At 40.3% G+C, this 17,023-nt stretch overlaps 1 protein-coding gene across 2 annotated transcripts in view; it reads right to left on the reverse strand.

Annotated features, from left to right (window-relative positions):
- The window catches only part of LOC106944553 (trichohyalin), a 37,095-nt gene that overhangs the window by 7,764 nt on the left and 12,308 nt on the right, over positions 1 to 17,023 (reverse strand). For both annotated transcript variants that reach the window (XM_015027603.1, XM_015027612.1), the window contains 2 exons: positions 15,202 to 15,327; positions 1,690 to 1,790 (listed from right to left, as the gene is read on the reverse strand). In XM_015027603.1, coding sequence (XP_014883089.1) covers positions 1,690 to 1,790; positions 15,202 to 15,327 — 227 coding nt within the window. The remainder of the gene's footprint in view (positions 1 to 1,689; positions 1,791 to 15,201; positions 15,328 to 17,023) is intronic.

A 17,023-nucleotide genomic window follows, 5' to 3' on the forward strand; every position in this document is an offset into this window, starting at 1 on the left:
AAATCACAACTAAATACATTAAAGTTTATGGTTGCAATGTGCAAAATGTGAATAACGGTTCTGTCTTAGAAGTGCTGATCAAGTAACTCTGCTGGGTTCTGATGAGGTCAGAGATTTATAACAGAAATATAACACTGCTGAATATGAGGGTTAATAAAAGTAATGTTTTATTTTCTGTCACTGAAGTGTATTAACTTACATAAATTGTTCCCCTGAACACGACAGCACTGATCCACATGGTGGCAGGCTTCTACCACACATGAGGTAATTACTAATTATCCTGATGTTTACCAACAGAAACTGGTTTTATTTCTCATCTACTGAACAGCTACAGATCCAAACACGTTGCAGACACATTTTCACTGAGGGTTAATAGTTAAACAGATGAAAACTATCACCTTAAACTGTTATCCTTCCTGTTGTCATGACAGAAAATAATTACAAGAGCGCTAATAAGCATGCAAGCAGATTAAAAGGCAAAAGGTCTAAAGAGAACTGGGCTGAAAAACAAAAACATGAAGCAGATTTTCATGTTTTAAGAGGTTGCATCACATCACTTCAATCATTTTGTATTTTGATTCAAAAGTGTCTGAGTTGAGGTTTGGGCTTTTTGTTACAATTTAACATTCTGTGTGTAAGTTTTATTAATGGCATAACTAGGCTGCTCTAAATTATGCAGTACAGAACAAACATCATTCACAGAAACGGCTGGAAGTTTTCTAAAGCTGGACACAACAATAGAATTGATTGGAGGCGGTTCATTACATTAAGTAGGAAATATAAAGAAATACAGATGTGTTTAAGCTCTATCTATCTAAAACAAAGAAAAACAGGGAAAATTACCCAGCATACACATTATCCCAAATAAACCAATTTATTCATTAAAACAAACAAGGGCATCAGTATGGAGTATAAAAGGAGGAGCCTGAATTTACATCCAAAACCAGGCAAAATCAGACATATTTTAGTTGATGCTCCAAAATCTACAGTATCTACAGAATAACAATATTTTTTACAACATATTGAGACATTTTTGTGGTTCAGTTAGTCTGCAAAAGTATAAAATAGGTAGCCTATAACATTTTATTACTACTTTGAGCTTTCAACTTCTGTCTATCATGGAACATGCTGGATTTGAAAATGTCACATAATAACATAACAGTCCATAATAATTTTATCTTTGCTTAAAAATATTAACAAAACTGTTTTATCCTCCGATCTTTCACTTCTCTTCTACTTCTGTCCTTAAAGGGTTTAAAAGCAATTGCTACTCCTCTCAGGATAACAGTTTGATAATAAATCGTCCATGAAGTTATTGCAATAAACAAGATTATTGTTTTGAGACCGTTTTCAAGTATTGATAATGTCATAATAATTCAAGTTTGCCCTCTGAAAGACAAATAAACTTTTAATTTAGCAAAGAATCCATAACACTGGAAATGGAAGATATTTAAAATAGCCAAAACAAAACAGAATAAAAACTACTTACAACAAAAACCACAAATAAAATGGATGAAGAAACCTCTGTTAAAAAAAAAAAAAATCCTCAAAAAAAGTATCAATTCATCAGAATGGAAACAACAGAGCTCATTTTAATTCATCATGTGATTAATTGATTAATTGCTTATGGTGACAGGCTTAGTAATTACTCCATGACTCGTATTGCTGAATCCAAACAGGGTGTGTTACCTGTCGTCGGTGCGCAGTCCTGTTTCCCAGGTCCCATACTGACTGTCTGTGTCGCGAACCGGAGTTCCTGAGTCCACTTCACTGCTCTGCTTCTGCTGCACCTGGAGCCGAGAGACAGAAGAATGAGATGAATGAGAGCTAGAGCCGGATGTTCTGATCCGAGGAAGTGGACTTCCAGAAACGCACATCATGGCGTGTTGCTGTGACTCGGGAGCAGAACCAAGAATAATCTTAACGGATTGGTTGTCTTGGTTACTGCTGGTGGCACGGGTGCTGTTGTTGGCTAATGTAGCTTTGCTCTGCGGTGGGAAAAAGTTATACTTACAGCGGACAAAGATCCGGTTTGCAGCTCAGTGAAACTAACTGTGACAGTCCATTTTAGCTGCTGCCGCGTCTCTTTAAATGCGCCCGGCAGCGACTGACGTAGCTGTCATCAGCCCTTCCTAATAAACAATTAGAGTCTTTTTTAAGGCACATGGTTGCTGGATTTGAAAGACTACATAAGGCCTGGCCTGAGATTCTCACAACACGACAACCTTGACTGAAAATAGCTCCGTTTTATTGTCTCATGGTAGAGACTAACTGACCCACTAAATACAGCAGTTGTTTTGCACCGCTTATTTCCAGAATATTACACAAGTATGACAAACTGATATTATTTGGTTACTTAAAGGAACAGCCTCGTTATCAGTACAAAAATATACCAGGATTTTTAAAAAGTAATAGTTTTAAAATCAATAAGACATTCAGTCATCCCACTGCTGCCACGTTAAGTCTAGTCCATACATGGATACCTGAGAAAACTAAGACATTTTTATGTGTTTTGGTCTTTCATCAACATGAAAACTAAACTAAACACTAAACTATTGTAAAAACTCCAACTGAAGTGGAGATCTGAGAAAACACTGTGTCGGTGTTTGCATGTGTGCATGGGAAGACGGAGGTTTGGAGTCTCTGCATGACAGTAATGCGCCAAAATGGCTGCATACTCGCTGTGACACGAGTTCTAGGTGTCTTGTGTTTTACTTTATATTATGATATGCTATTTAAAAGTGGTTCAACCTGTGCATCTGTTCACACAAATGGACCTGCCAGCACCATGTTTATTTCCTGCCAGGAAGTTGTGGTTGTTTTGAGGGACTGTGATTGGCTGACAGGTTTCAGCTTTGTGCTACACTGCCCCCTATGTTTAGCCAAGTTTGTCTGTGCTGCAAGCCAATAAAATTCTAACAAGTTTTCTTTTAGGTTCCTAATGAGCAATAATAAGTGGGGAGGGGCAACACTGCATTACCCGATATACGATCCGATGTTAGTACTGGAAATGGATTCGATATGAGCCATAAAATGAGCTTCGGCCTACATCTAAAATCTCCAATCTCTGCTCCAGCATTTCTATCCAGCAGAGCTTATATTGCTCTCAGTTTGTGTAATACCATCAAGCCTTTTCTAACATAACATACTACAAGTAGGTCATAAAAGTATGTATGATTCCTGCTGATACTGCATCGGGTCAGTGTCGGCATCTGCTGATACTCAAAGCCACAGTATCGGTATCGGAAGTGAAAAAGTTGTACCAGGACGCCCCTACCCAGCACTTTATTTACAATTTCAGTAAAAAGGCTTGAAACCATAAGAACAGTAGGAAAACATTCAAGACTTTGAAACCTTAACTTTTTAAAACCTTAGCTTACCTCGCTACATGCCCTTGGACGGGGTACAGAAATGCTCTTTTATTTGACTCATTATGAACAATCTTTTACGGTGTGGTGCGCGAGACAAACCTGAACCAATACGTACGACCATCTGTAGAAACACAACTCGAAATTCCTGTTTCACAGTTAATAATCTAACTCTTGTGTGGCATTTACATTTTTGGTGCTAAACCACGGTCAAACTTCTGTTTGTCTATCAAAAAAGGAAGCAACAATAGTTCTGAATAACGAAGTGTTTAGGTGTTTAAAGGTGGCGCTCTTGCGGTGGCCAGGATAAAGTTGATGTTGCTAACGCAGAGTTTGCGGAGGAAACGCAGATAGCGACAGCCAGAGGGGCGAGTTAATGGAGACAGGCCAGAGAGGGGACAAAAAGACAGATGGGAGGGTGAGTGTTTGCTGCCTACTGAACCATGCCTCTTTTAATGAAGCTGGTACAGAGGACATACTGTCTCAAACCCAAAACAGAGCTCACGGAGCCACGCCCGTACATGAACCAATAACCCCAGCCCACGTAAAGACAGAGGAAAGCAAGAAACAATAGCTAATCCCTCTGCTCTCAGATGCAGCCAGAGGGTTGGGCAGAGAAAGGTGATACACCTGGATCTGCAGCCGCACACGGCCTCCTTGACCAGGAGGGGCAAATGGCCGCCGATTGCAGATCAGACAGCTCCTTCTGAGAGCCGCATGAATACATGCCCTGTTTTCTCTGCCAGCGTGCAAACAGACACAGGAAAACTGCAAAACAAGAGTGAGGGAGACGGTAAAAAAGCACAAGGAATGTGTGAGGCAAAGCTTAACTGTGAGAAATGTTAATTTAGGGTGCATGAGCAGCTCAGAGATAGTGAGAAAAAGAGCAGTGGCGCAGGATGTTATTAAATGAGTGAAACCTTTCCTGGCAGGAAACGATAAAACTGCAAAACAGAGTGGCGATAAACAACCGACTCCTCCCCCTCTGAGAAAATGCGTCCCAAAATTTTTTTTTAGACATTATGAAACTAGAATAAAACAAAAAATTTTAAAAAAATTTTTACACTTTTTTTCTTTTTAAACCAGGGGTGTTAGCAATCGTTTTAGGAACTCCTCTTCACAGATTTACACCGGCGTACGCACACCTGACAAAGTGAAATCACTTTACACCATGAAGGCCAGAAATACTTCTTTGCACTCGATGCTTCACATTTACACCTCTGAAACTGGCAGAGCTGCGCTTCTGGGTGCAACTGGCTTGTTTTTAGAACATATTTTCGAGGATTTTAGTCTGCCATCAGTGGTGGAAAATAAACTTTAAACGAGAGCTCATAAAAATGTAGTGATAGAAAAATTCCACTGCTGTGTGTTTGTGCTACTCAACCTGAACACTCCCAGCACACCCACACCTGATCAGCTTAGCATTGGGGCTCTGCCTCTGCAGGAACATGTTGGAGAGAAGCTCCATTATACAGCAGCTTATTTGTAATCTTTCACTTTTTGTCAGTCATTGTCAAAAGGGGCTTACAATAGCCTTACTGATGAACTTTAACTAGACGCCGTTTCTGTGCAGTCAGTGTTAATCTACGTGCCCACAGCTTAGCCAAACTCCCCCAAAAGCAAGATTTTTATTGCATTTAACAATCCGCAAACATGCTGGGAGGCCGATGAACCGACATGTCCAACAGCAATGACTTACAGCTGTCAGTAGGAAGGCTTTTCCTTAATAACATTAGCAATGTTCAGCTTCCCCTGAACAGGAAGGGTGTGTCGAGGAAAATGGCTCGACAAAGAGCGGATGAATGGAAGGACGGAGGAGAGAAAGGGCCGATCACCGGGCAAGGTCCGACTGACAATCTCCAGAGGAAAGTGCAGGAACAAGGTCTTGGAAACTTCTGTTTGATAATCCAATGACTGCAAGGGCAGCCGATGAGAAAGTGAGAAAACAAGCAGCTGCTGATCTGAAAAGGAAGGGCGCTGCCGCCGAGCGCCCGACCGGTGATGTTCAATCTGAGAGCGGAGAGCGGCAGGGAGATGCGTGTGTCAACACGAAAACGGCACCGACGATACAAGCGCCAGGCCAAGTTTATGACACTGTCGAGGAATGTGTGTGCACCTGTTAGCGGTGTTAGCTTTAGATAAGAGTGCTGTCTTTTAATCTGAGCTTGTAACGCAAACTGTAAACATCTGCTGAGGTGTTTATGCTTCCGTGAAGCAGCCAAAGCTACTCTAAATGAGCCACAAGCGAGTTTCTCCAGATTATAGATCATCAGACCCTCATATACTGCAAGCCTATTAGAGGTAGTGAAAGGCCGTTTAGCTACATCGCTGTATTTGTAGTGAGCCACCACCCCATTCCCTCTTCCTCTAAATCTGGAAAACATGCTCAGTGAGGTAATCAATATCCACATATTTAAGCAACCGCTCCCTAAAGCTAATCTCTCACGTCAACAAATGGACATTCTAGCTGCATGACGGGAGAGGTTACATTAAGACACTGAACTGTGTTAAAAAGGAAAGAACAGCACTAGTGGTGAGTGCAGGCAAAGACTGAGGGTTGAGAAAAGTATCTAGGAAGAACAGAGGGCAAGAATGTGAAAACCTGACTGGGCTTAAGCTTTTTGTTTTTAGGTGACCCAAGCTACAGGATTAGCTTCAGGCTGAGATTTGTTCGTCATGTTTTTGCCAATAAAGCTGTTGTTTGAGATCAGATATTCGTCACTTGGAGGTTCTGAAGTCAGCAGCTGATGTTATTGATTATGATGGGACAGAACAGGCGCAGGCAGAGCGCCCTGCGAGAAGGACTTGAAGCCCTTGAACTGCTTTTTTTTTTTTTTTTTTCTTAAAATTTGTCACATTGCCAAACTTTATATTTTATTGGGACTTTATGTGGTAGACCTGCAGGAAGTAGAGAATGTTTGTGTAGTGAAAGACAAAGAAAAGGCCTTTAAATTTTTTATTTTTACAATATTTTTAAAAGTAAAGCATGCTCGCCTTGTCAGCTTAGACAGACAATCATGTCTGCCGTGGTTTGCAGATGTACCAAACTCTTTCTGTTCTCAGATAATTTAACAGGTTTAAAGCACCAGGTTTTATTGATGTGTATCAAAGTAAAGGGAGGATGTATATAAATGGAAGCCACACAGATTAGTTGTGAAATATTTGAGAAACAAGGTATTATTTTTCTTCCACTTCTCAATTATGTGCTACTTTAAGGTCAGTGAATTAATGTGACTAAATGTGAGCAAGTTCAAGAAATACAAATACAACTGCAAGACCCGATAGTGAGATAGCTATGCTAACAGATGAGGTACCTCATAAACTTTAGTTAGTTGGTGTGCACCAATTGCCTGACCTGTGCAGGAACCAATGTTTTGGTCTTAAAAGTTGCTAAATATAGCGAGTCACAAACTTGGCAAAAGTGGAGCGACTATCGATAATATCAGTCAATTAGATTGGTTTCTCATTTAAATATTCACCAATTACCTAATTCCCAAAATGAAGGGTACTGCGGCCAACGTATCTATGTACCCTTACTAACTATTATACATCACATCAGGGTTTCTGCAGATTTCACCAACTCAAATTTAAGACCTATAACGCCAAAGAAATGTACAAATGTCATCCAACCAACTGGAAAAAAATTTGCACTTACCCATGACACAGAAAGACATAAAAAAAGCCAGCTAGCTAGCAAAGGTACGTTAGCATATGTTAAAGTTACAGAACACAATTAAGATGTCTGAGGGTGACTTTTAACCTTTAGTTTGGTAGTAAAGCCCTGTGAGAAAAAACAACAGAATATTTACATAATCCTGCCAAGACAAAGTTTAAGTCCTGTGATTAATATAGTTAAGACTAACTTACTTAAAAAAAAAAAAGAAAAGAAATTGAGACATTTTAAGACCATAACTTTCGATACATTAATTTAAAGACTTTAAGGACTGCGGATCAGGACTTACTTTCAGACAATCCTGAAAGTCCTGATGCTGCTCCCAAATTTAACAAGTGACATAGTCAGGATTAGCCTGAACAGCACATCATTCCCTTACATGCAGTCACAGCCTTTAAATCCAACTATAATTAGTTGTTGCAAATTTCCAGTTGCACTTTGAGGTTAAACACTGTTTGTACTCTTCATACCCAGCTACAGCTACATTTCCTCTGCTCCATGACTTTAATTAGAGTTTTCCACCAGTTACCACTTGTACGGACATGAATCCTACAGCACAACATGCCAATCTGGTTATCTCATGTCAAAGTGCTTGGCTGACATAAATACTTGATATTTTATAATGTGCTAACAAGACAGAAGTCACATCAATCATATACCAAAATCCTGGGGGTATGTTAGTGTAACTATGACAACCCAAAGGGCCTTTCTTTGAATTAATACCAAACAAAATGTCAGAATAAAACACAAGAAAAAGACTTCAAAGTCTTACAATTGGATCCATTCCAAACAGTAAGCAATTATTTTTTCTTTGCTTGAATCTCTGGCCCTGTCAAATTATCCACTTGCTGATGGGGAGCTCTGTTTTGGCCAGAGATAACAATAACAGCTGTTCATGACTAAAACCAACTAAGACACGGCAGACATAACTGAGAGCCACACTAAGCCATGGAAACACCACTTATCTTTAGGAACTGTGAGTCATACTGGGTTGTGCACCAGTTGAACAAATAGGTGCCAGCTTATACAGAGCAGTAGTTTCACTTAAATATACCACCGAGCAGACCAGTCAAAGGGAACAGTTGAAATTAAACCAAGGGAAGGAAAGCCCGAAATACAACATTTTATATTTCTGGGAACTTTAAGTAGACGCACCTGGAAATCGTTTGATGAACAAAATTGGATGTTATTTTAGCTTGACCAGCTCTAACAGGTGACCATTTGGTTATAAAAAAAAAAAAAAAAAAAAAAAAATTTAAAACAATCAATAAACATCCCATATATAAACACTACCACTGTTCTGTGAGGAAACTGTTACTAAGGAAGGAGGACTCGATGTAATCTATCAGCAAAGTATTTGAAAATGAAGTCTAAAGACACAGAAGCTGTAAAAGACTATTTAAAATGAGAGAGCTGGACTTATTGTCCATTTCTTGTTGTGGAACCAGCTTATTTGTTATAAAAAGCGGTTTCCTGCCATTGGACGTCAATTTGTGGCTGCCATTGGGACGTTTCAGTGGCGAAGGAGCAAACTAACTTGACGCTTCCACAAATAACAGGAAGGTGTTAATATCATCAAAATTGCTTTCAATCTGGCAAAAGCATTCTTTTAGAAATCTTAGCTTAATTATGCTAAATGCTTACATAAGATGCTAAAATATGGCGTTAAAACCTTTAACCCCTACGGGCAGAATGACTATAGTTCCAATTTTAAACAAAAACCACCACTGACTACATTTGGTATCGGCAGTTCAAAGCTTTACAAAAATCAGAGATCTGAAATCGGCCACAAAGCTCTGATCAGTCCATTTGTATGTAGAGGTGCACCAATAAATAAACCAGCAGATAAATCAGCCCTGATTTCCTTAATTTTGAGAGATCGGTGATCGGCCGAGAGGTTTGATTGATAGACCAGCCCACTGGGTCATGTCTGCACATTCGCAGTTAACAACAGTCACACCACTGTTGCCAACTCAGTGACTTTCTTGCTATATTTAGCAACATTTAGGACAAAAACATTGGTATTGGCCAAAATCGGAATCGGCAGGTTGGTTTTTTAAAAATCAATGATCAGCAAGTGACTGGAGACCTGCAATCGGTGCATCCCTGTCTGTCAGTATGACAACAATCCAAGTAGTAAAAAAGAGATGAAGTTTCGTTAGAGCCAGAGGCAGTGAAAGCAGCAGATGCAAAGGAAATATGTGATGACAAATAGAAGGGTGGAGCAGATCACAGCAGATGTAAAAGTTCTTGGCATGCTCAGTGAAAGATAAAAAAGCCTGGGAAGGTGCAACTGCTGTCACATTGACAAAATGTCGTTAATTTAAATAGCTGTGAGCCACATTGACGCCCTCCATAACATTTACTGTAAGCGGGAACCAAAAGTTAACTTCTCTGTGTTCTAGCTCAGTGTGTGTGTGCGTGGGGGTCTTACGGCGATTGGGGTGTTGGGCGCTGTGCGTCTGCGCAGGGACAGACGCTGCTGGCTGCGCAGCGAGAACCTGCGGATGGACTCCCTGCTACGCGAGGCCAGGGAGCGCAGGGAGTTGGTCCTCTTGAACCCCCCGGCTAAGTCCTCCCCTCTGCCTTCCCTCTCCGCTGAGCCGGAGAGGAAGCCGAGCGCTCCGTGAAAGGAGCGCCGCACGTTCCCCATCCATCCCGACACCTGAGAGTGAGCCACCGACAGCTTGTCCCCGAGATACTCCATCACGGCCCGCGGCGTCCGAGCCGAACCCGTGAGCTGAACCGTGCCTCTTGCTGCTGCCGCAGGAGCTGTGAGTCATCAGAGTCTGAGGCGCGCTGAGGAGACGGCAGTCCAACGGATGGTGTCCTCGGGGCTCACTGACGCATGTTGCAGGGTTGACACTGCAGTAGTGGGGAAGGTAACGGAACGACAAGAGGGGTCGTCTGGCGAGTGGGGATGCAGCGGAGATAGAGCGAGTCGGTCCGCGACCGTTGTAGGATTGAGACACTCCCCTGTTTGACTTCTACGAGGTCTCTTCACAGTCTAGTCCCACCGGAGCCATCAGGACTCCAGTTTCAACTCATCGCTGTGCAGGCTCCACGCCGTCTGCCCCGAGTGAATTTGCAGAGTTCTCTAACGTCTATTTCAACGCTCGGTATGATGTGCTTGGCACAGCACCCAGATGAGCATTTAAAGGTTAGTCAGGGCCAGAACTTTGAAGTGGTTATGAAGGGCACTGCTCTGTGGGATCGCCCTGGAACAACTGCTTCAATGTCTCCCAACAGGTTTCTAAGACATGGCTTCAACGCGCAAAGTAAACTACCGAGGCATTGTTAGATAGATTCCTTTTCTTTGACTGAACTCTCTGTAACAACTGTGATGATCCTGCAGCTGCGACTGCTCTTAATTTTGACTGACCGAATGATTACCCAGAGATGATACTGATCTATTTATCCTCCCCAAAAAGTCAAAGTTGAAAAATCTGTACAATTGGCAAGGCTACATCCTCAAAGTGCTAATGTAAGCTGCGTAGAGAAACTGAGCAAGACAGCTGGTGGCGAAAGGAAAAGCTGCTGTAGTCATTCGTATTCCACAGGGGGAAAACCAGAGGGCATCCACTGCGGGTAAAGCAGGAAAGAGTGCAAACGGAGTTGAAGTCCGATCGAGAAAAAAAAAAAAGAACGGCTTCTTCTTCTAGCTCCCCTCCTGACTTACTCTGCAGGCAGGTACAGGCAGGTGAGAGGAAAAACGCATCAATGTTTCCTGCTCACTGTGCCGATTGTTGCAGGACTCACCGTCAAGGAGAAACTGGGTGGAGAGAGGGAGTGTGGATCGGATTCAGAGAGCGAGAGAGGGAGAGAATGGGAGGTCCTTGATTCAGAGCAGGAGGGGGAGGAGGAGGTGATATATGTTCTGCGGTGCTCAGCCACTCCGCTTGGGTTCAGCAGCAGTCAAATGAAGGGAAACAGCCAGACACAGGATGAAACGGAGGTAATGATCTACGTGTGACTTCATTATGGCAACATTAGAAAGCAGCGGAAAAAGTTGATTAATAAAAAGGAAAAAAGAATGGTGGTAAAACCTGATCACTAAAAGAAAATATGAAGATTTACACAAATGAAGGCAAGAGATTGAAAAGTGAAGAATGAAAAGGAGATTTGATTTTTTTCTTTGTCTTTTTGCTCAACCAGTTTGACAGCACAACATAGACAAAAGGCAAGATCGCCAAGGGCAAGTAATGTTTGTTTAACTCGCGAGTCGGAGTCAAAACTCATGCAAACATTCGAACAAACCCTCCTGACAAGGAGCATCTGCCAATGAGCAGCTGGCTGCTGCTGCTGCGGTGCATAAAACCAGAGAGGGCGAGTCCACCTAACAGAGTTAACCTCTGAACAAACGGGAGCAGCAGAGCTTCTAAAAGCTCGACATATGCCCTCTGCAGGAAACCAGATTTCTCTGAAGTGCTTTCCTTCAAGAAAGTGACCTGTAATGGTTCTCAGTTTACAAAAACATAAACTAACAGCTCTAAAAGCTGCATAGCTGCTTTTATAACCAGAATTTTTTTATTATCACAACTTTGAAGCAAAACACTACCAATAAATATAAAGTCAAAATAATAGTAATACAAACATTTGAAAATGGAAAAATGGAAAAGGAAATACTATCTTATAACATGTTTGCGGTTTCTTCAGGGTGAGAGAAATCAAGACAAATCAGGTAACAGGAAGGCTGAATGCATCGTAGCAAAACTCTTCTGCTACATCCTTTGGAGCCTGGAAATCAGAGATATTCTCTAGGACAGTGGTTCTTAACCTGGGTTCGATCGAACCCCAGGGGTTCAGCGGAGCCTCTGCCGCGGAGGTAAAGACACTTGTGTAAAGTCGTGATGACGCCCCGCTTTGCCATCACTTGCTGCAGAGGATCACGTTACATTGCTTAGCCAATCAGAGCTGCGGAGGAGCACTGATTGAAGGAGTTCCACTCTCAGGATGGATTTGAACTTGTGTCTTTAATTACTTCAGCAAAGCTCACCGTTTTTACCAAATTCTGTAGTTTTCGGTGTACTTCTAAATCTGCTCCTTAGTCGCATCTTTTCAGGGTTGCTACTGCCTCTAGTGGCGTGGGGGTGGTAACACAACTAATATAATTACATTACTAAATCAGAATACCGCAAAGTCTTTATCTATTATTAATTTTTCATTCTCTTAAGAATGTAGAGCTAATTAAATGATCTAAACAAGACCTTAAAGTGGTTCCAGTTTCTCTCGATGGCCAACCTGTTGAAACTGTCGCAAATTTTAAATACCTTGGGTCGTTCCAGGACAGTCAGCTCAACTGTTCTCAGAGACTCTACATTTTAAGAAGACTTGGTGATCTTGAATGTCTTGAATTTGGGGGTCGGAGGGGGGGGATCATATTTATCATTACAGAAGGGTTCAGTGAATGTGCATATAAAACTGGTGGGTTCGGTACCTCAAAAAAGGTTAAGAACCACTGCTCTAGGATATACACACAAAGACAGCATCCTCTAGTTAGCACTGCTATCTGTGCAAACCATCGTTAACATGTTAAAGACAATTTAAAATGTCAACTCTAACTATTTTTGCAAAGCCCAAAAATGTAGTAAAATAATGTTCATTGCCAAATGAGTGTGCATTTATTTCTGATCAACATGTTGGACAAAAAAGTTTCAATATCTAAATATAACTTTCATTTTTTGTAAGGCCATACTTCTGGTATGTTTCTTTGTGATAATAGAATAAGGACAAAAGTCTGAAAAATCTAATATTTTCAATTTAAATTTTCTTTTTCTTTTTCCACACATATCCAGAGCAGTAAAATCAAAACAACAACAAAATACTTCTATAGCTTTCAAGACTGCATGGTAATCCAGCAATTATCATAAGCAGCATAAACCTTTACAGAATAATAAAAACAAAAACAAAACAAAAAACATTGTTTCAAGATTTCTAGCTTAAATATTAAACTTCTTTGGGTGTAACATCCACACAGCCAACTTTCAATTTCAGTGTTTCTCGTCCTCCTGATGACATCATCCTCTTGATGGTGACTCACAGCTGCTCTCACTGCTTTCAGTCTCCTGACCTCAACACTCAGCACAATCTCAGCCACAAACCCAAGCCAACAACGACACCAGCAATATGAAGCGGCCGACGCACATTTAGGGTAGTTTCCAGTGTGTAAAAGTGTTCAGTGAAGCCCCTTAGAGAAGAGAAGCAATCAGTGACTTACCCAGAGGGAGCCTGGACTCAGACAGCAAGACCACACGTACAGGAGGACTCTCAGCACGGAGTCCATCTCTGCTCTGCCGCACTCCCAGCTTCAGGCACCCACACTTAAAGAGCTGATGTCACCGTGCAACCCATCTGACTACATTATTTAAAAAAAAAAAATCATCCGACCTCATGGGTGATAATATTACTAGTACTGCTAGTACAAATAAGATTAATAATATATAGTAGGAGGTAATAAATATGCTAAATGTGGGGTTTGGAAAAAGTCAATAAGAGCTTGTCTTTAAATAAAAAAAAGGCCAGATTTTTTTTCTTTGTTTGTTTTATTGACTACGAGAATAAAGTCATAATATGACAATCGAGGTATAATATTTTCGGAATAAAGACGGAAAAAAGTTGTAAAATGATTAGAAAACAGTTGTGCTTTAGTAAGAGCAAAGCTTGGATATTGTTATCAAGTTCTGATGTAAGCAGTTTGTTTAGTTTTCTTCAAAATAAACTCAGTAGTATGCGCAACTATTTCAAAGTCCTGATAATAATTTGATGCTGATGTGTTAACAGATTAAATATGTCCCATTTGTAAAACCAACACTTAAGCATAACTTCACAAGACGATCAACATTCATTCATTTATTGTTTTTTGTAAAGGTGTTTTTAACAAAAATACAACTTCATTCTACTATATTACGACTTACCTGAATAATACCACTCAGGTAATATGAGTTTATTCTTGTATTATTACTACTTACAGTACTTTGTAGTACTCTGTGATAAATACTGACGTCGGGTATTGATTAAAAAAAAAAAGAAAACAAAAGAGTAAAATTGCAGGTTCTTCAGTAGAAACAGTAGTTTTAAAACCACCAAAACACAAAGGAAATAAAGTTATTAAACACATCAAAGTATTTGCTCTTTGCCCCTATCTATATTTTAATCTGATCTAATTCTTTAGTTTTTAAAAATAATCTCTGATCATATCTATTTTCAGTATTTAACCTGCCAAACACCAACTGCAGCAGTTCAAGAGAAAATTCAGATTTTGGTCTGACTGACAGGAGCATCTACAGAAATCCCTTTAATGCAGCTAAAATACACCAGATAAAAACAAATATATATTTTGTGTTTAACAATTACCAATATCCAAGCAGCACACTTTGTCCAACTAAATTCCTGTATCATTATTACAATAAACTCTTAATCCCATTCTTCAGCAGTCAGCTGCTAATCCCACCCACAACCACTAGATGGTGCTGTTGACTTGACCAGAGGTCTGGATCGCAGCTGTGTGTCATTGTGCAACTCAGTACATTAGAGGCCTTCATTCTGAGCCTACAATTACAGTGTCGATATCAAACAGCAAAACTAAACCCACCCATCTACAGCCGGCTACCACTTCAATCAACTGATACGTGTGTGGAGGTAATGAGAACAGCTCCAACTGAGCAGCTATTGTTTACTCATGCGAGACCTAAATGAGGAAAAAAAAAAAAGCAGCTACAGGGTTTGATGTCAAACAGGTGGAACCAGAAGGGGAACACGCTCACAGCAAAGTGTTTAGGACATATGATCGTGACTGGCCGTTTCTCTTCAGAGGTTTGCAGACAGCTTCCTGTTAAATTAGCGCTGATAAAATACGGCTAATAATCATTTGTCTGTTTCAGTCTGGAGGAACAGGCCACTACATGTGCCTGACCCACTTTTGCCAAGAGCATAATGGGTCACAGGTGCGGGCGATGCCTGCGACGTTAGTCATCGGTTCGGGAAAATTTAGCAGCAATTAACCTGCGTTGACTATTGTCGTTAGTGTTCAGACAACACAAAGGTACACTGTACTAAACAAACAAAAAAAGCATTGCTCACATCTGGCGAGCTAAAAATAGTGATCTTCGAGACGGTGCTCACATTCAAATAAGTCCGTTTTTAAATTCAGGCGTAACTCACCGAACTGTGATGGTCCAGCTCTCGGTGGGCGCTGCGACTCCTCATCCTGAGGAGGCCTCCCTCCGTGGCGCTGCTGGAAGGAGCCGATCTCCTCGACATGCTCCGAGAGCGCATCCGACTCAGCTCCTGACGGCCAAACAAGGACTGCAGTTAAGGCCTGAAATCATCTGTGATGCTCGAATGTTATGAAGCTATAAAGATAAATCAGCTTCTCAATTAAACCCAGAAGCTAAAATGAACATGTGGTCATATTTTCTATATCAAATGATAAGAGTTTTATTAAAAAGCTGGTCTATTGGTGTAATTCAAAGTGTTTTAATTTAATAAATCTGAATCGTTACACACACAAAGTGACATATTTCAAGTATTTATTCCTGCTAATATTGAAGATCATAGCTTACAGCTAATGAAAACCCAAATTTAAGAGTCTTGGGAAATAACATAAGAACATGGATGTTACATTATGATCTATTGGGTTGCAGCCAACAATTATTTTAGCAATTGTTTTATCAGTTATTCTGACGAGTAATTGAAAAAAAAAAAGCACATTTTGCAGATTTTTCACTTAAGCACTTAAAAGACACTACACTATTAGAAATACATTGAAATGTGGAAATAAATTTAATTCCTTTTTTTTTAAAAAGAAAACAAACATTTTATTGCCTAAAATGCAATAACAAAGCATTCCTTTAGTGAACACTTGATCATCAGTAGCAAAGGTCGTATACGCATTTGCAAAACTCTTCCCTTTCTGCTCGACTTAACACCAATTTGGCAGTAGGGACTAATCTGGTGATTTTTGATTTTTTTATATCTTAAATAAAAAAATATATGTTGTTTTGTACAGTTTTGGCTTCAATACTGCTGTAAATATGTTGTTCTTTCAGCAAATGGCCTTTTTTCAGGGTCTGTATATGGCAGTTAATTATTTGATTACTGAATTAGTTCATTAATTGATTCATCATAATTAATCATTTCAGCTCTAACGGCCTGCAGGACTGCTGATGTCGGTGGTAACTAAGTCAGCAATGGTAACTAGTCCTCTCCACCAAGAGATTCAACTACAAAGGGGCATTGCCAAAGAAGCTGACCGCCCACCGACTATAAAAGCACATTAATGGAAAGTTGAGTGGAAGAAAAAAGTGCTAGAGAAAGGTCCAGTAGCAACAGAGTTAAACGTTTTCAATCAAAACCCACTTTTTGCTGCTATATTACTGAACAAATAGACATACGAGCTCAACAACAAATATCTTTATTGTTTTTAATCTTTTATTCAACCATCAGATTGGTGCAAAGTGCTGTTATACCTATTCAGCTTTCAAGTGCTTCAGGAACCCCTAATCATTCACGCAACTTCTTTAGAAATGTGGACTATAGAGGCTGATTTTAGCATTGAGGACGTCTGTGCTGCTGCAGAACGTTTTGCATTGAAAAGCTATTTTAGGCTTGAATAGTTTCAGTGATAGCCTAAATAGTTTCAGACTATCACTGAATAGTGATAAAAAGGTATACAACTTGTTATGTTCAAGTTGTGAACATAACAACTTCAGTGATAGCCTGAATAGTTTCAGACTATCACTCTTCAGTGATAGTCTGAAACTATTCAGAGTGATAGTCTGAATAGTTTCACAACTTGTTGTGTTCAAGTTGTGTGCACAACTTGAACACAACAATAATCTTTTCCAGAACCGCATCAGATAGTTTTTTTTCCAAGCAAAAATGAACCCAAAGTGGGACAAGAGAGGCAGCTTCATCATCGCATGTGTGTCAGATTTACGGGTTTACCAGAAACGCACAAATACAAATGTTCCTTTGTACCTTT

This window comes from Poecilia latipinna, unplaced genomic scaffold (assembly GCF_001443285.1).
Source record: "Poecilia latipinna isolate Pla-1442-1.1 unplaced genomic scaffold, P_latipinna-1.0 Scaffold8, whole genome shotgun sequence".
NCBI classification, from domain to species: Eukaryota; Metazoa; Chordata; class Actinopteri; order Cyprinodontiformes; family Poeciliidae; genus Poecilia; species Poecilia latipinna.